The sequence below is a fragment of the Oryctolagus cuniculus genome, chromosome 6, assembly GCF_964237555.1.
Source record: "Oryctolagus cuniculus chromosome 6, mOryCun1.1, whole genome shotgun sequence".
In the NCBI taxonomy this organism is placed as follows: Eukaryota; Metazoa; Chordata; class Mammalia; order Lagomorpha; family Leporidae; genus Oryctolagus; species Oryctolagus cuniculus.
This window is the reverse complement of record NC_091437.1, coordinates 59,446,604-59,466,210: the sequence shown is the minus strand read 5'-3', so window position 1 is coordinate 59,466,210 and position 19,607 is coordinate 59,446,604. Positions and strand designations below refer to the sequence as shown.

Here is a 19,607-nt window from a genome sequence, read left to right as displayed (position 1 = left end):
CAAGTGTTGGGGGCTTAATCTCCAAAGTCTTATGTTAACGGCATCGGAGAGGTGGGATTTCGGGAAGGTGACTGGGGGCCACGAGGGCTCTGCCTGCACAACCTGCACAACCTGGTGAGTCCACCCATGGACTCATGGGTTAAGGAGCTGCCACGGGAGTGGCTCTCGGGCTCGCTCCCTGCCCTCTGCCACGTGAGGAGGCAGCAGGAGGTCCTCACCAACGCCATGCTCCTGGGCTCCCCAGCCTGCAGAACCTGGAGTGAAGTAAACTCCGTGCTTTATTTGAGAGGAAAGAGAAACACAGAGAGAGAGAGACAGACAGACAGGAAGAGCTCCTACCTGTTGGCTTACTCCCCAAATGCCCTCAGTGGCTGGGACTGGGCTGGGCTGAAGCCTGAAGCCAGGAACTCATTCCAGGTCTCTTGCATGGGGTGGCAGGAACTCAAACCACTTTGAATCACCACCTGCTGCCACCCAGGGTCTACATTACTAGGGAGTTGGCACCAGGAGCCAGAGCCAGGTATCAAACCCAGCCACTTGGACAGACATGAGACACGGGTGTCCTACTGGTGCCTCGCGTGCAAGGCTCAATGCCTGCCCTGTCAACTCTATTCTTGATCAATTGCTAGCAGTCGGTGGCACTGTCACAGCAACAGAAAGCAAACTAAGATGGGGAGCAGGCTGGACTCTGGAATCAGACACACCTGCTGGGGCCACTGGATAAATGCTAGCGGGGTGCTCCCACCCACCTCTTGAGGCTGTACCTGCACAGAAAAAGCAGGGGCACTTGCTACTTTCTCATTAAAGACAAGTCCTTTGCCAGCACCGGGCCCCAGGTCTCAGCCCAAGCCTGCGAGCCTGGCACATGGCCAAGAAAACGTCACCCACACTCACATATAATGCCAAGGAGGAGAGGCCCCGTGCCAAACTTCAACATGCGGCAGCCCCTGAGGGAGGCAGCTCCATGTGCAGAGAGGTCAAAGGGTAACTGGTGACACAGCCCCGGCACGCCCACCCTGGCCACACCACTGCAAGTGTCCCCTGCTCACCTGTAACGTGTCCCCGAAGGAGAGCTTGTGGATGACATGTGTCATGTCCGGATTCTGTGGCTGGGCCGTGGCACTGTGCGTGGACACGTGGAAGTTGCCGGGGACCTGGGGAGGGGACGCAGGCATCAGGAGTCTGGTTGGCTGTTCCAGAACACAGGCGCTGTATGAGCCAGGCATGGGACAGGCCCTGGAGTCAGCCCCACTTCGGTCTGGAACCTGCTGGGGTCACTTCTAACAGTGCGACTTTTGAGAAGTCACATCCCCTTGCTCGGCCTCAGGGTGCTCATCTGTAGAATGGGATGGGGGCACTCACAGTAGCCGCTCGAGGTGGCTGCTGGGTGTCTCCGGTGGGAGGGTGCACAAGAGGCGCCCACCAGGCAGCCACTAAGCTAGGCCTCGAAGTGGCAGCTGCTCCCCAGCAGCCCCAGTGGGTTCTGGGCTGGGAGCCCCATGAGCACCTGATCCCCGCTCCCCTGCACCCCTCCCTGCTGTCTTGTCTGGACTCTGGTCTTGTCTGTCTACACGAGAAGGGAATGTGCCTTCTTCCCAGATCCCGGCCAAGGGCGGGTGCTGGAGACTGGATGAATGATTGACACCTTGACACCTGACGTTCCTATTTTCCAGGGAAGGACACTGAGGGTCAGAGCAATGCAGGAACTCGGGACGGTCCCATGTTGAGAGCTGCTGGCATTTTGGAAGCACCCTCCTTCCCACTGGACACCACCTGGCTCGGCAGCCCTTGAGGAGGTGCCGGGTCTGGAGAGATGACCCAGACGGCAGCCTGCCCTGGCCGAGCCTCTGGCCTGCTGTGATACACGCTCAGAGCACAGGACCCTGCAGGATGACGGTGCCGCAGAGGAACAGACAGGGAAGGCCCCTGGCACGGCCGGGAGTGTGGGATGTGTTCAGGGAGGGCTTCCTGGGAAAAGTGTCCTTGTACTAAGGGCTGCATTACTGAGGAAGAGAGGGCAAGGCATCTGGGCAGAAGGCTTAACAGGAACCAGGGTGGAGATCAGAAGCCACCCAGCACGCATGTGTGTGTCCAGGGGGATGAAAAAAGCTTAGCACCGCTGAGCGGTGAGCAGCAGGAAATAGAAGCACAAGAGGGAAGTGGGGCCATCTGCCAAAGACCCCACAGTCACCACCCCGATGAGCTCAGGGCTTGTCTCACTCCAGCTCAACAAATGTGGAGTGAGCTGCACAGAGGCAGGCTCCCGATACAAAGCGGAGGAATTCCGGATACGGAGGTGTGAAGCTGACAGGCCCTGCTCCGGCCTCAGCCAGCTCGCAGTCAGGTGCAGAGGCACAGCCCACTGGGTCCTGGGAAGGGGGCAGGGGAGAACAACCGTTTGGCAAGATTGCTGTGCCTCAGTTTCCCCATCAGCAACGTGGGGATGGTAATCAGAAGGTCCCCAGGAGGACCAGACAAGGTGGTCAGCTGGCAGCTGGTATGAGGTCTGGTTTGCAGGATGAGCACGCTGTCAGCAGAAGAGAAGAAGAACGACACAGACGTGGGTCCCGCACGAAGGAGGCCTGCAGTGCTGAAAACAAACTCGGCTTCATCGGCACCGGCGTAAAGGGCACCGGATGTATTCCCACGAGGCAGCCGCAACCCACGCCTGTGTTGCCTACTGACCCTGGAAGTAAGAAAGCCCAGCACCCAAACTGCCAGAGCGTGCGGGGCCACGGGCGGACTTCAGCACCGGGTGTGGGGCCCGGGCCTCTCAGCCCGCGGTGCAGCGAGCATGGAAGCCTGGCGCCCGAGCATCTGCTTGCTGGCGGGGGCCCGCGAGACGGTGACTCAGTAACCCACACCCGCTGCACACCAAAGCCATCACAGGTGGCTGAGTCATACCGGCACCCGCCGGGCTGAAGAAAGAAAAGACGACAGTTTGAGAGCCTGTGACTTAGGAACCTACGTCAGCAGCTCTGCCCGATTTTAAAAATACATAGCAGGAGCTGGGTGCCACGCCCCCCACCCCAGCCTGCCAGGTCACTGCAGGGTGTCAGCCTGGGCTGCCGGTGCAGCTGCAAACGTGGGAACTCTGACACCTGGCTGCGGGCTGACTTCCTGAGGGACAGACGAGGTGGCCACGGGCAGATCTAAGCCAGATGGGGCGTGCAGCTGCTGGCCACAGCGCATTACACGCTGCCTACCTGAGCACCCCTCGCTACTCAGCTCCTTGAAGCAATGGATGCTTAACGAGGGAGAGTAGGTGGACTGGCAGGCTCCCATCCATGGGTGAGCAGCAGCTGCTCAGGAGGATGGGGTGCAAAGAAGACCAGAGTGTGGAGATGGGGCCAAGAGCCTGGGCCCACCACCAAGCACACCCACCCATCTGTGCTGGGCCCAGGCCTCTGCCTGCCCTCCACTCTGAGGCCACCCCTGCAACTGTGGCCTGGATTGTACCCCCTCTTTGCTTCCCCAGGGCGTGGCTCCCACGGCAGCCTCAGTCTCTTTCATGACCAGCTCTCCCCAGCTCCTCCTCTGCAGCTCAGAGCTGAGAGGCCCATCCGGTGTCATCCTCCTCTGGGACATGTTCTCGTCCAGATTCCAGGGGCTGCCCGGCCCTTTTCCTGCCATGACCCTGACAGCTTCTGCTTGTGCCGGCATGAGCCCCCCGCCCCCCTTTCCCCGCTCATAAATGACGAAATGCTCCAGCAATCAGTCCTCTGAGTGTACTTCTCTCAAGACCTTATCTTCTCCACGTTTTCCCTGCCACAGGTGACTGCCAGCCTGCTGACATCTATGTTGTAACTGCTTAAAATGTTTTCAATGCCTAAAATGCACAGGATTGCAGCCGAAAGAAATGGTACTTCAACCACAATTAAAACATTAAAAAAAAAGCACTTGAACACGTTTTGTCCATAATGCCTCAAATAACAGGGCCCAGGGGGTGAGGGTCACGTGATTCCCGTAAGTCACCTGTGACGATGGTAATGTGACGGCAACACCAGCACCTGCTACTGGTGACAGGCGCAGGCACTGCTTTGGCCACTATGGTTTCCTGCCTGCGTTCACTGCAGAAGAGGACGCTGAATCCGAGTTAGAGCTTCATAAAAATAAAGATGTATTTTTCCCCCTCCAGCTTCAGGCACCCGTTGAGTTCAATCTGTACTCCCTAGGGGGTGTCTGCGGGCCCCAGCTTTAGCACGAGGCTGTGCACCCTCTCTCTAGGTAACCTGCTTAGGCCAACAGTCCTCAGACTGTGGAGGCATCAGACCTGGGGGAGGGGCTTGCCATGATACAGCTTCAGGTCAGCATGGGGCCTGAGAATTGGCATTGCTAGAGAGCTCCTGGGTGGTGCTGAGGCTGTGGGTCCTGGAGCCCCACTTGCAGCGACCTGCCCGGATCTATATCCTGAAGACTCCCCTGTGCAGTCCGGAACTCTCCTGAGCTCCTGACACCTCCCACGTCCACCTTCTCGTCTCCCTGGAGACACCTCATGGGAATCCCAAATGACGCCAGAGCTGAACTATTGGGTCCTGGCCCCACCTCCTCCCCCTGCACAATCCAAACCTTCCCAAGCTTCCCCATCCAGGATTCGGGCCCACCTGGCTGCCTCGATTGGACTCTAGGCTCGCTGTCACCCCCACATCTAACACATTGCTGAGTCTCATTGATTCCATGGCCCTGATCTGACCACACCTCCCCAGCTCCACTGCTACAACCAATGGCCATGACCTCCACTTTTGGCCCCTCCAGCCCCTGACACACAGTAGCCAGTGTGACCCCTCCAGGGTTGTGCTGCCCAGCAGAATACCCTGCAGGGCCAGAAATGCTCTGGCTCTGTGCCGGGGACCAGGATGGCTGTGAGCCATGGGTGGCTACTAAGCACCGGCCTTGTGGCTACTGAGGGACTGAGTTTTACATTTTACTGAATTTTACCTGATGTTAACCTAAATAGCCTGATGTGACCAATGGCTACCGTACTGGAGACTTCAGCTCTAAAGCATCAGTCTCATTACGTTGCTTCTCCTGCTCAAAACTCTCAGAGAAGGGGACTGGCATTGTGGCACAGCAGGTTAAACCGCCGCCTGTGACACCAGATCCCATACCGGAGCCGTGGTTCAAGTCCCAGCTGCACCACTTTCAATCCCGCTTCCTGTTAATGCACCTGGGAAAGGCAGCAGAAGATGGCCCAAGTGCCTGGGTCCCTGCCAGCCACGTGGGAGATCGGGATGGGTTTCCTGCCTCCTGCCTTTGGCCTGCCCTAGATCTAGGCCATTTGGAGAATGAACCAGCGGAAGGAAGACCTCCTTCTCTCCTCTCTCCATGTCATTCTTACAAATAGAGAATTTAATAATAATAATAAAAAAAACCCTCTGAGGGCCTCCCTTCATCACCACCACCACCACGTCCTAATAACAGGGCAGGGCCGAGACCCTGTGAGCAGCTGATCTGCAGAGAGCCCCCGGAACCACATCTCCTGGCACCCAGCCCTGCAGGGTGGGGCAGGGGGCCATCCCACCCCGACCAAGGCTGGCTAGGGACTCACTCCAAATGCAGCGGAAGTGGCGTTCGCCTATTCCGGCCAAACCTTCAAGGGGCCTCACGCTCCGTGCTGTAGCACCACAGAAGCCTGGGCTACTGTGTAAGAAGTGCAAGGGAGGGTGCGTGCCCTGGCCAAAGAGGCCACTGCTCCTTGGCACCAGGTCACTGTCACCGGGGAGTGTAAGAGCCAGAAGTCTGGACTCCCACTCTCCTCTCTTAATATTGGCTCTGATGTGTTTCAATGTGGCCAGGCAAACGCCAACTTGTCTCTGGGCAAGTGAGTGTGCAAGCTCCTGTTGAGAGGAATGGTGTGTCTGGGCAGCTTAATGGGAAAATGACACTCCTCCACGGCTGCAGCCCAGCAGGGCCAGCGCACACTGAACAATCCCCACCGGCTCCCACCATGGGGCTGGGCCATTCCAAGTGCCCTGCCCTTGCAGCCAGCTGGCCTCTGAAGCTCCTTGCTTAGAGACAAAACTACAGCGGCTCCTGAACGGCGCTCTGCAGCTGACACGGCACTTCCAAACCCGGCCCATCTCACTCCACCCTCCGCTCAGGTCCTCACACAGCATGTGGCACCCCCTGAAACGCTCCTGTACAGACCGTCTGTCTCCCTCGGGAAGCTCCACCGGCCCAGAAATGGTGCCCACTGTTAACGGCACCGACTCACGGCCTGGAACTCGCTCACTGACAGTTTGCTGAATGAGTGTGCACTGGTCTCTTTCATCCTTGCACACATGCCTCTGTGAAGTATGGGGGATCGTTATACCACTCTCATTCCAGCCTCATCCTAAAGGGGTGAAGCCTGGCCAAGCAGCGGGTGGAGCTGGCCACTGAGCCCAGGGCTCAGGACAGCAAATCAGTCTTCTCATCGCCCAGCCCCCAGCAGCTTCCAGCACCCAGGAGCTGGAGCTCCTCCTGAGGTTCTCAGCTGCAGTGACCCCATGGGTGGGTTGGCGGGTACACAGGACGAGGCAGGACAGGGAGATGGGAAACACAGGGGCCCAAAGCGGGGTCTCCGTACCTTGTTGATGCTGAACTGGCCCTCAAAGCGGCAGCCTGCCCCGTTGTTCAGAGGGATCTTCATGGAGTTGTCGATGTGGCCCACCTCATGCCTGCCCATCTCATCCTGGATGTCGAGCCCAACCACTACGGGAGGCACGGAGAGGAGAGTCACATGCACGCAGGGGAGCCAGGGAGCCCCTTTCATTGGTCCCCTCCAGGGCCTGGGGGCCAAAGCCACTGCAAGGGAAGTCAGCCAGCAGGGGGGAGGAGGTTCAGATGAGAGGGAGCACCCCCCAAACATTCCCATGCCCATGGCAAGGCCATCAGGCTCCTGCCACTGCCTGCAGCTGGCAAGGAAGAGGGGGAGAGAGCTGGGGGCAGGGGGACGGCCCATGGCTGTCAGGGGGCCAGGGATTGAGGACCACAGGGTGCTGAATGTGAGGTTGAAAGGGGGCAGTGGATGGGAGGGCTAAAGAGGGGGACCATGGTTGTCTGAATCCTGAGTCTGTATTTTACCAGCTTTGTGACCATGGCTCAGGTACTTAGAACTCTCAATGCCTCAGACTTTCTCTATAAAATGGGGACAATAGAGGGTGGCATTGTGGTACAGCAGGTTAAGCCATCATCCACAACTCCAGCATCCCATGAGCTCCAGCTCAAGACCCAGCTGCTCCACTTCTGATCCAGCTCCCTGCTAATGCACCTGGGAAAGCAGGAGAAGGTGGCCTGAGTGCTTGGGGCCCTGCATCCATGTGAGATGGAAGATCCCGCCACCTCACATCTGTAACTCTGCCTTTCAAATACATTTCTAAAGAATCGGGATGATCACTACTGAACCTTTCCTGAAAGATTATGAGGATCAAAAGGATAACTGGTACAGAGAGTGCTTCGAAGGGCCAGCGCTGTGGCGTAGTGGGCTAAGCCTCCGCCTGAGGCGTTGGCATCCCATGTGGGTGCCAGTTTGAGTCCTGGCTGCTCCTCTTCTGATCCAGCTCTCTGCTATGGCCTGGGAAAGCAGTAGATGGCGGCCCAAGTTCTTGGGCCCCTGCACCCACATGGGAGACCCGGAAGAAGCTCCTGACTCTTGGCTTTGGTCTGCCTAAGCTCCAGCTGTTGTGGTCATTTGGGGTGTGAACCAATAGATGGAAGACACATCTCTCTCTCTCTCTCTCTCTAACTCTGCTTTCAAATAAATAATTTTTTTTAAAAGATGGTGTTGGATTTCCACAGGGCCTTTGCACATCCTCCCACGTACCTTAAATCCTCTAGAGAACTCATAACACTTCATACAACATAAAGAGTGGCTCTGCTGTGTGATTTAGGGAATAAGGCAAGGACAAATCTCAGTAGAGACACACATTTTTCCCCCATTTTCCTGCAGTTGGCTGAATGTGTGGGTTTGACGCATTCAGACACACATGGAGGTGGGCGGGGGGACAGCGTGCTAGAGCAACCAGAGGGAACTGGAAAGAGGCTCTTATACTTCTTCAAAACTTTTTTCTCTAGGTGATTGGTATTTTGAGGGCATGTCATTTTTTAAAAATAAAAATATATTCCTGTATCAGTTGTGTAATACAGAGGGTTATTTTTAAACGCAGGAGGTGAGACCCTCCACGCAGCAGGCGCTCAGCCGTGTTTGGACAGGCACAGCAAGGCAGGCCCAACTGGACAGGATGATGTCACCATGTCAACAGACACCGTCGCCGGGGTGGGACTGCGGGCGAGTTCTTCTCTCCACGGCTCTGAGTTTTCCAGGGGTCCAGTGATGACCAAGCAGTTTGTTCCACAATAAAAACGGGAAGTTCTTTTTTAAAGAGAGGCCAGGGTTCTGGGCTCCAGTGGGAGCTGCCGGAGTCCAGGCCGTGACCCTGCAGGGCGGGCTGGGCATGGGGGCAGCAGGGCAGAGGGCCTGGGCCGCTGTCAAGCTGGGACAGAGCCTGGAACCACATCCCTTCCCTCTCCTCCCAAGCTGGTCCCAGTCCCCTGGCCTAAGAAATTCCTTGCCCCAGAGACATGATCAAACAAATGGGAATCTGTCAACATGAAGAAATTTTTTGAAAAAATTTTGAAAAACAAATAAAACTGACCTATTTCAACAGGTCCCCTGACTTGGGGTGCACTGTGGATTCAGAACCGTGACGTAATTCTCACCAGAAGCGGCACCAGGCCGGACCCTCTCCCCACCCCTGGCTGGAGGCCACCCAGGGTTCTGCCCTCAGCTGTGTCCTTTAAGGGGTGGGGAGGGAAGAGGGGCCGCAACCCTCTGGGTGGACGGACAGTCGGAATCCTGGTCCACTCACAAACAAGTCCAGGGACCACCTTGTCAGATTCCTCTGATACCTTTCGGCAGAAGATAAGTCCACTTTGCACTCTGCAGGGGAGAAGACGGGCTCAGAGAGGTCACCTTAGCACAGGTCACACTTCTAGTGAGCAAAGGAGCCGGGACGTGGCTCTAAACCTCACTTGCAACCAGTTTTGTTTCACGGAAGCAAAAATAAATTCATTAAGCCATTCTCTTGGCTAAAATAACAACAAGAGTGAAGCAAAAAGCAAGTTCCCTGACTCTGCTCGGCAACACAGAAGCTGCTGGAGCCTGCCCCGACCCTGAGGGTGGCAGTGTACCCAGCCAGCTGCTAGCCGCTCAGAGCTGCACCCTCTCAGGACGACTGCTCTTGGCCAACTACAAGTGTCCTTGCCTTGAGCTGCTTGGGACTCTGACACCCGCCTGTGGCCGTGAGCCAGTGACATGGCCTCACTGCTGCTGGGTGGGACCGTGTCAATGGTGTCACTCACCCTCCACAGCACCCTGTGCCATCCGGCCAACAGTGGACATCAGCTGAACACACAGGTCCACTCGCCCTCAGCCCTGCCCTGCCTCGCACCCTTTACTCCCTGACAGCCTGCTCCTCACAGTAGATCACTCGCACAGCAAACTCAGGGTCTGCTTCTCAGAAACACGCCAGGAGATGCCTACCTCCGGCTCTGCAGAGGTGCCCCGGGGCTCGTTTCCTGTGTCTCTGACCCCAGAGAACCTCCAGGGGCCTGCACGCTGGATCACACTCGGGGCTTTCCTGAGCCATTCCTGCAGCCTGCCCTGCTCACCCAGCCTGCCCTGGAGCCCCCACCACATGTGCACACCCCGACCTGCCCAAAGCAGCCATCTCGCTGAAGCAGGGAGCTATCTGGAGGGGGGATACTCACATTCACAGTGCAAATTGGGTAAACTGAGGTTCAAACTGACATCAATCTTGCCCCCGCTGTCCTTGTCCGGGTCATCGACGTACAGCTCATTCACACTGAGGGAGAGACAAGTATAGAAGGCTTGTTTAACACGGGGATGGCGATCCCAGATGCAGGTCACAGCCAGAGGCCCTTGCACTTGGTGGCCACTGCTCCGGGAACCCAGTCTACTGACCAGGCAGAGCGTGTGCAGGCTCAGGAGCGGGGAGCAAGGTCCCCAGCTCACTGGGGCCCTCCAAACGCTCTCTGGGCAGGGCAGCTGCTTGGAGGGCACAGACAGTGGGATGGTGGCAAAAGCACATCGTTTGGAGCAGACTGAAATTCAAACCCTGGCTTCTGGCACCTCCTACGGTCAGCTCTGAGACTTCTGTCAAGTGGTAACAACATCACCACTACTAACGGGGTGGTTTGAACAACTAGAGTCAGAAACGGAGGTCATGGGCACACAGTACCTACTGCTCCCCGTCTTGAGATTCCTCCCAGCCAACTGGGAGGTCAAGAAGTCCCTGGTACTCATCCTCACAAAGCCCCAGGGCTGGGCCCGAGTGCGAGACATGACCACACTGCTGTGCTGGCGTCCTGTGGTTGCTGCACCGAAGCACCACATCAGCAGTACCAAACGGCACACGTTTACCAGCTTAGAGTTTTGGAGGCCAGAAGCGGGAATGGCTCTGCAGGGCTGCGTCCCTTCTGGAGGTGCCTGGCACAATCAGCTTCCTCACCTAGGCTCGGGCCCCTTCCGCCACCTGTCAGTCGACAGCAAGGTATCTTCTCTCCTCACTGACCTGCCTTCCTCTTAGGAGGACACGTGACTCCTTCCCTCCTTCCCTCCCTCCTTTTATTTATTTATTTGAAAGGCAGAGTTACATAGAGAGAAAGCGAGGCAGACAGAGAGAGAGAGAGATCTTCCATCTGCTGGTTCACTTGCCAAACAGCCACAACAGCCAGGGCTGAGCCAAACCAAAGCCAGGAGCCTGAAACTCCATCCAGGTCTCACACATGAGTGGCAGGAACCCACACACTTGGGCCATCCTCCACTGCTTTCCCAGGCACAGCAGTAGGGAGCTGCGTCAGAAGTGGAGCAGCTGGGACTGGAACGGGCTCTCATATGGGATGCCGGCACTACAGGTGGCAGCTTTAACCCTCTGTGCCACAACGCCGGCCCCAGCTTTTGTGATCTCTTCGGCTCAACTAGATTACTCAACCACCTCTCCTTCTAGACATTCCCAATGTAGTCACGTTTGCGGAGTTTCTTTTGCACCTAAAGTTGCACAGTCTGGGGCCGCCACCTGTGATGCCACATCTCATATGCCAATGGCCTGGAAAAAGCAGTGGAAGATGGTCCAAGTGTTTGGGCCCCTGTCGCCCACATGGAAGACTCAGATGAAGCTCCTGGCTTCAGCCTGGTCCAGCCCTGGCCATTGTGGCCATTTGGGGAGTAAATATCTCTCTCTCTCTCTCTCTGTCTCTCTCTCTCTCTCTCCCTCCCTCCCTCCCTCCCTCCCTCCACAAAGACACACACATACATATATCTGACTTCCAAATAAACAATTAATTAATTAAAAAAATACACTTGGCCCAGTGCTGTGGTGTAGCAGGTAAAGCTGTTGCCTGGACTGCTGGTAACCCATATGGGCACCGGTTCTAGTCCCAGCTACTCCACTTCCAATCCAGCTCTCTGCTATGGCCTGGGAAAGCAGAAGAAGTTCTTGGCTCCTGGCTTCGGATCAGCTCAGCTCTGGCCATTTCAGCCACCTGAGGAGTGGACCAGCGGATGAAAGACTTTTCTGTCTCTCCCTCTCACTGTCTGTAACTCTACTTTTCAAATAAATACATAAAAATCTTTAAAAAAAAGAAAAAAAAAGTCAGGGTTGGCATTGCGGCATAGCAAGGCAGGCATCCCATATAGGTGCCAGTTTTAAGAGCTGGCTGCTCCACTTCCAATCCAGCTCTCTGCTAAAGGTCTGGGAAAACAGCAGAAGATGGCCCAAGTGCTTGGGCCCCTGCACCCATATGGGAGACCTGAAAGAAGCTCCAGGTTCCTGGTTTTGGCCAGCCCTAGCTGTTAGGCCATCTGGGGAGTAAACCAGTGGGATGGAAGATCTCTCCCTATCTGTGTCTCTCTCTCACTCTCTGTGACTTTTTCAAATAGATAAATAAATAAATCTTTAAAAAAAAGTTGTAGGTCACAATTGCAGGGACAGGGATGGAGAAACCGTGGGGGGTCAGGAGGTCACTATTCTGTTGACCCAAATGGCCAGAAGTGGGGCCCCATAGACAGCCACATCACCTTGCTGTCAGGGCCAGCAGCATCATGTAGGGATCTGATCGCCACACACGTTTGCTCAACAAACACTTCCTGGGCACCCACCACCCGTCAGGTGCTGGAAAAGTCGAGGAGCCAGACAGACGTGGTCTCTGCCTGCATCAAGTGTACAGACGTGAGGACCAGACATCACTCACCTCCTAAGTAAATACGCTGCCACCAACGATGACGAGTGCTTTGTCGGGAAATGATGGCTGTGGGGTGTCATGGGAGGACTTCAGGGGGACAGACCTCTGGGGAGAGCTGGCCGGGAGGGCTCCACGGAGCCATGCACTGCGCTCTGGGGCACAAGAGGCCCCAGGTGCTGTCCCGGCAAAGGGGAGGGAGTATCCTGATAGCAAAGGTCTGGACGCGGGGGTGAGCGTGACTCATCTGGGGAACTGAGTGAAGCTCGCTCTGGTTGCGACAGCAAAGGGAAGTGTGGTGTGCGAGGCAGTCAGAATGGGCTGACGCTGAGTGAAGCACCACTGTCCCAAGAAGGACCGCCTGGAGGAGCTGGCGGGGAGGAGGCTTTACCCGCTGTGGCAAGGCAGCCTGCCCCAGTGTAGTGGGCATTGAGAGAAGGCTGGGTTGCAAGATACAGCACTGGCGAGACGAGACTTGCTGACAGAGCAGGCGATGGGTGGTCTCAGGACGGCCCTGTTTCTTCCCAGACCCAGTGGTTGGGCTGGGAGGCCTTGCAAGGGGAGTGGGACTGGTAAGGAGGGAGTGGTGCCCAGTTCCAGGGGCCGTGTCAGCTCGAGGGGCCCTGAACTGCCCAGTGGATGTGGGCCAGCAGCATAGAACTCACTCCTGACTCCTCCCGGGGAGGGGGGCCGCAGGGTCAGGTGCTGGAGGCAGCAGAGCTGTGTCACAGAGAGGGGAGCGCAGGGGAACAGGCACAGGGTGGGGGCGGGGCACTGGCCAACAAGCACAAGTCACCATTAGACAGGTGCTGTGCCCAGGCCAGGTGAGCAGAGCGGGTAGTCACACATGGTATCTGCCCAGCAAGCACAAAGGCAGGGTTTTAAACCTCTTCACCACAAGGAACTGATACAAAGTTGAGTCAACGGATATGCAAGTTCACCTGATTTGCTCATTCCCCCATGTCTGCCTGCCCTGAGGCACCACACTGTACCCTTAAATGTGCCCAATTATGATTTGTCAATTAAAAGTAAAACAGAACTTGAGGCACCTTGGGTCCCATGCACAGCTGTGAAACAAAGGAGGGGCAGGCATTTGGCTCAGGGGACCAGACGCCCACGTCCCACTCCTACTGCAGTGTCTGGGCGTGAGCCCCAGCACCTCTGCTTCACACCCAGCTCCTGCTAACGCCTCCCTGCGAGGCAGCAGCAATGGCTCACGCACTAGGGTCCCTGGCACCCCAGTCCAGCCTCAGTAGTCGGGGAGTGAACCAGCAGATGGGGGAATCTCTGCCTCTCTCTCTCTTTTTAAAGATGTATTTTATTTATTTGAAAAACAGAGTTACAGAGAGAGGCAGAGACAGAGAGAGAGGTCTTCCATCCGCTGGTCCACTCCCCAGATGGCTGCAATGGCCAGAGCTGCGCTGATCTGAAGCCAGGAGCCAGGAGCTTCCTCCGGGTCTCCCACACAGGTGCAGGGGCCCAAGAACGTAGACCATCTTCCACTGCTTTCCCAGGCCATAGAAGAGAGCTGGATCGGAAGTGGAGCAGCTGGGACTAGAACCAGTGCCCATATGGGATGCCGGTGCTTCAGGCCAGGGCTTTAACCTGCTGTACCACAGCGCTGGCCCCTCTGCCTCTTTCTTTCAAACAATTAACTCCACCAAACCATCAGTAACAGAGCACTGCCTACTCTGAACAACTATATTCTAGAGAACCTTGTGAATGGCCACATCCTTGGGAAAGAACAATCAAGGGAGCTCTGCTCTTCATCTTTGTGTCCTGGCACCCAGGGTAACAGAGCTGGTGCCCAGTTAGCCAGGAATGGAGGGTTCAAGAGACAGCCAGGGCTGCCTCCTCATGGGGCTCCCTATGGGTTTCCCAGAAACACGAGAGCTCCAGGTGTGGCTTAGCCTTCAGATGACTGAAGTCCCTTAAGGTGTGGGCAGGGTGGGGGGTGCTATCCGAGGAGACCTACTGTGCGCATTCATGTGTACCACCTGCGCCTGTGGAACATTCTGATCCTTACTTTATGCTTCAATTTTTATTCATTTGTTTGAGAGACACAGAGGGGGAAGACAGAGAATGACCGGGCTCCCATCCGCTGGTTCACTCCCCAGCTCACTGAGCTGGGGACAAAGCCGGGAGCTGGGAACTGAATTCCAGTCTCCCAAATGAGGGGCAGAAACTCGACTACTTGCACCATCACCTGCCACCTTCCGGATGTGCACTGGCAGGAAGCTGGGATAGGAGCAGAGCCAGGACTCAAACCCAGGCACTCTGATTCAGGATGTGGGTGTCCCAGGCAAGTGTCTTAACTGCTGTGCCAAACACCAGCTCCCTGATCCTTACTCTAAATTCAGGACACTGAGGCTCAGAGAGCCTGCGAGGTCACACAGCAGGAAACGTCCAAGCCAGAATCTCAACCAGGCCTGTCTTATACCTGAGCCCCAGGTTCCCACAGCTCATAAAACATCCCCTCTCCTCCCTGCCAGGGTGAAGGGAGAAGGCCAAGGGTGCAGGGAGGGGAGAGAGGAGAGAGGGAACGTGAACAGCAGACGAGGCAGTGGGAGGGGGTGAGCTGTGTCCTGGGGAGCTGACTCTCTCTGCACTCCAGGGAATTGCCCCTTTGGCCTCAGCCTTAACGCTCAGCTCCAAGGGCTGCCCAATCATGGACCCGCTGGGTGATTAACACAAAGGTCTTGGAGCAGAGGGAGAGCCCCATGGGAGAGCCTCTTCCTAAAGCTGCTCACCTCCCCACTCCGGTGAGGCTGGGCGACTGTGTGATGATGTCACCCCTAGCAATTCTGGGGAAGTGGCCTCAGCCAAGAGTGAGGTGAATCCCAGGTGTGACACCAAGGTGAGCTCACCCGCTAGGCCCCAGGGGCCCCTCCCAGGCATGTGCCCTGTCTTCTGAATGTCTTAAGATGTGAATAACCAAGAGGCCGGGCCCCTGGGGCAGGAGCGCCCCGAGAACAAAGGGGCCACAGGGCTTCGGGCCAGGCTGATTACCTAAGGCCAGGGCCAGTTGCAGGACCATTGGATCAGCTGACATGGACATGGCTGAATCACCTGGGCAGCTGCTGATGAGGTCAGCATGGCGCCTGCCCACTGCCACCCCTCGGAGGGCCACGACGGCTGAGTGGCTTCATTGTTTGGGGCTGCACTGGCTTTCTGAGGCCACCAGGCCACCAGAAGTCAGCTCACCAGGAGAAAAATGAATGCTTCTTGTGGATTTGCTGCAGGTGGTGACTCTCGGGCACCCCATTCCTCCTCTAAGTGGCTGGGGCCGTGGACAGGGCCATAAGGGCAGTGGCACACCGATATGGGCTCACCTCCTGGCCCTGCCACTTAGAAGCTGAGGCGCCGGGGGCAGGTGGCCTCACCTCTCTGAGCCTCCACTTCCTCATCTGTAAACCGGAGTGGCAGAACCAGTCTGCGGGAGCACAAGGAGGGGCCCCAGGGGCACGGCTGGGAGGTGTGAGCCTGCTGGCCTCCACTGCGGTGCCGGTTACTCAGGTGCACACTCACTGGGCCTGTGTGCTTTTCCTGTGTAGCTAAGTGAGGACGTCCCACTAAAGGGGGAGGGCAACAGCGTGAGGGCTCTGGTCACCTCACAGGGGCCACTGCAGGATGGGCGGGGAAGCCATGTGCTGCCCAAGGCAGGAGTGCAAGTGCAAGTGCGAGTGTGAGTGTGAGAGTGCATGTGAGTGAATATGTGTGAGTATGAGTGTGAGAGTGTACAAATATGAATGTATATGAGTGTGGTGTGAGTGCTTACGTGTATGTGTGTATATGAGTGTGGTATGTCAGTGTACATGAGTGTGGGTGCATGTGTGAGTGTATGAGTATATGTAAGTGTGCTATGAGTACATGTATGTATGTGAGTGCTGATGTGTATGTAAATGAGTATGAGTGCACTTGTGTACGTGTGAGTGAATGAGTGCATGTATGTATGAGCGTGAGTGCCTACATGTGTAAGTGTACAAGAGTGCATATGTGCATGTGTGAGTATATGACTAGAAATGTATATGAATGTGGTTTGAGTGCACGTATGTATGAGTGTGAGTGCCTATGTGTGTGTATAATAAGTGTACATGTGTATGTGTGAATGAGTGTGTGAATGTGTGAGTGCACGTATGTGAGTGCCTATGTGTGTATGAGTGTGTGCCTGAGTGTGTGTATAATATGTGTGGTCAGTGCACACATGTATGTGAGTGCCTATGTGTATGAGTATGATGTGGGAGTACACATGAGTGTGGGTGCACGTGTATGTGTGAGTGCACGTATGTATGTGTGACTGCTTATGTGTGTTTGAGTGTGACTTGTGTGTACGTGAGTGTGAGTGCACATGTGTGTAAGTGCATGACTACAAATGTATGTGTATGAGTGCACGTATGAATGAATGTGAGTGCTTATGTGTGTATGAGTGTGATTTGTGAGTGTACATGAGTGTGAGTGCACGTGTATGTGTGAGTGCATGACTACAAATGTATGAGTGTGGTTTGAGAGCATGTATATACGAGTATGAATGTGTGTATGAGTGGGATATGAGTGTCTGAGTGTATATAGTGTGGTTTGAGTGCACATGTGAGTGTGCATGTGTGAGTGCACATGTGTATGTGTGAGAATCCATGTGTGAGTGCGTGCTATTCATTTCTCTCAAGGGCCTCCCATGGCCATTCTCAGTAAAGAAAGTACAGCACAATGGGGGGTGTGCGGGCTGAAAGGGAGGGTCCCAGGTCCACCCCAGTCTTGTCACCTCCTGGTCGACAGCGTCTGGCACAGGGCTTCACTTTCACTGGCCTCAGCCCCCCACCCCCGATGGCTGATGTAAAACGGGGAGAAGTCGGGTGGTTGTGACCAGATTACAGAGAACAAAGGTGCTGAGCAGAGTCGCAGTAAACAGTACGTGCTCAATCACTGTCCATGCCGATTGTCATTACTGGCACTGACACATACTGAGCTGACGAGAGCAGGAGTACCAATGGTCTCGCCTCAGAGCCCTGCGAGGAGTCACTGTGTCAGTGGGTGTCAGGTGCCTAAGCGCCACCCCCAGCTGGCAGCTGCCAAGGGCCCCACAACAGCAGATGCCCCAGACTGTGCACCCAGCCAGCACCAGGGACGGTGCTGAGGCTCACAGCAAGGCGGTGTGCACCGGGGGACCGTTTCCTTTTCACACTGATGACATGGCTCAGAGGAGGACGAACGACTAGTCAGGATCCCATGGCCAGGGAGAGGCAGAGGCAGGATCTGAGCCCGGAGACACACACCCAGATCCAGGCTCTTTTTACTGCATTATGCTCCCTGGGTGGGGGAGGCATCGGTGATGTGCCAAGAGCCATGTGGCCCCTTGGTAGACCCATGACAGTGGTGTCACTGTCCTTTCAGATCATCTATGGGTGTGTCCTACCCCAGCCACAGCCAAGAAGCTGCAGGACACGGAGTGGTCAGGGTCCATTCCCTTTGTGTCCCACAAGTCTGCCTCTGTCACCTCCACTGGCCACACCCAGAGGGCAGCAGCGACTGACAGCCCACCAGGATGAGGGCTCCGGAACGTGATTGGAGGAGGGCACTGTCAGTCAGCACTCCCAGGAAGCAGGGTGGGGAGGAGTGGGGGACACAGTCTAGGCGGGGTGGTGGTGGTGGTGGCGGCAGGCGGTAAGCAGTGGCCTTATAGGGACGGGAAGACAGGGACTGGGAGGTATGGGTTGGGGGAGCGTAGGTGGAATGTGGCCGAGGGCCTTGAAATTTTAGGCTGAGGCGCGAGGCCGATGACATCTACGGAGAACAATTTTATTTACTTTTAGAGGCGCACTTGAATAGTTCAGATTCCTGCCCAAAGTCACTGACCTCCACGCTTAGTGATTTGATCGAGTGGAAATTTACACAGCAGCAGTCGTGAGCCTGAGTGGGAGCGGGGTTGGGGGAGAAGCATCGCAGGGCACCCAGCAAGCACACTGGGGCCTCAGCTCTGCCAGATAAAAGAAAGCACGCCCATCATCTTCCAGCTGAATGTGCAGTGAGCGCCCCTGGACTGCCAGCTGCCACGTCCTGCCCCAACCCCTCCTCCTCCTCCTCCCCCTTGGTCGTCACCTGGGCCTCACCAGGGCCCAGGCATCCGGGCAGCCCTTCCCCAAACCCATCCTCACAGAGGGGATCTTTGAGGCATACACCTGCCCCTGCTGGCTCAGAGGCCTTCGGGCCTCCCGCTGCTACCAGCCAGGTCCCCCATGCTCCCTAGTGTGGCATCGTGGCTCTACCCGGCCCCAGCCACGAGCCAGGCCCAGGACAGATAACCCTGGTGCAGAGGTAGACTTCCAGCTGCTGGCTCGCAACTCCTGGGTCTGCAAGGGGGAGCTTGAGGACCCAATTCTGGGTAACTCCAAGCTGCCACTTCCCGGGGTGCCAGCTGCTTGACCACTTCACCCCAGAAGGGCATATCTAAGTCCTCTAAGTCCCCCAACCCCACCCCATACCCAGGGGCTCCGGAATTTTCTAGGTGGAGACGGGAGTTACGACATACCGGGTAGGCAGGGCTGCCTGGTCTGGCTTTGGTAAGTGACGGACTTGGGTTTGACCCGAGCTCCACCGCAAACCACCCTCACATAGGTTTCAGCCTCCTGGTGCCTCAGTCTGCCCAGCTGCAGCAACCTCAGGGGCGCATGTGAGCATGCGAGGAGATGAAGGCATTAACCCTAACCGGAGCAGGTGCACCTGGCGTGTGGTCCATGCACCACTTGGGGGGGGGGGGGAAGTACTCGAAGTGATAATAGGCCATAAGTGACTGGTGCAGGGCTGCGGTCATCACATTTTATGATTCTGAAGCCTCACTGGGTTAATAATTATTAACAGCCGTCAGAGGCCGGGCAGGCCAAGGCTGGAATGTCCTGTGGCCACCTTCTCCAAGGAGGGGGCTGCTCCCCCGGAGACAGCACATCTCATATTCCAAGGATCATTTCCAGCCTGGTAGAACCCAGATAGGAGCCCAACCACCCAACCACGCCTTCCTCCCAAGGGCCCAGGCCAGAACAAGCCTCTTATGTCACTGATAACCACAGGCTGGAGCTGGAGCAATGTTGATCCAACTAGCGGTGACCTCATTTCCTTGGGTTACAATCTCACGGTGGGGGGCAGGGCGCTGACCCACTGTGGTCACAAAACCACCAGTGGGGGTGACGGGAGAAAAAGAGCAAAACTGTGACCTTCCTTCGTCCTTCCCAAGGTGAGGGAGCCTGAGCAAACGAAGCCCCCCCAAGGGGGTGATCCTTTCCCTCCGATGCTTTGTTAAATCCTGGGCTCTCCTCTGCTGGCTCCCTTTGGGTTACTCCTGCACTGTTAAGGAGAGAGCTGGGATTGTAGCATCCTTG

The 19,607-nt window shown here is 56.3% G+C and overlaps 1 protein-coding gene across 4 annotated transcripts in view; it reads right to left on the bottom strand.

The window, feature by feature from the left end:
• The window catches only part of ERGIC1 (endoplasmic reticulum-golgi intermediate compartment 1), a 109,199-nt gene that overhangs the window by 26,443 nt on the left and 63,149 nt on the right, over positions 1-19,607 (bottom strand). For all 4 annotated transcript variants that reach the window (XM_051843621.2, XM_051843619.2, XM_008255393.4 and 1 more), the window contains 3 exons: positions 9,751-9,845; positions 6,569-6,693; positions 1,050-1,154 (listed from right to left, as the gene is read on the bottom strand). In XM_051843621.2, coding sequence (XP_051699581.1) covers positions 1,050-1,154; positions 6,569-6,693; positions 9,751-9,845 — 325 coding nt within the window. The remainder of the gene's footprint in view (positions 1-1,049; positions 1,155-6,568; positions 6,694-9,750; positions 9,846-19,607) is intronic.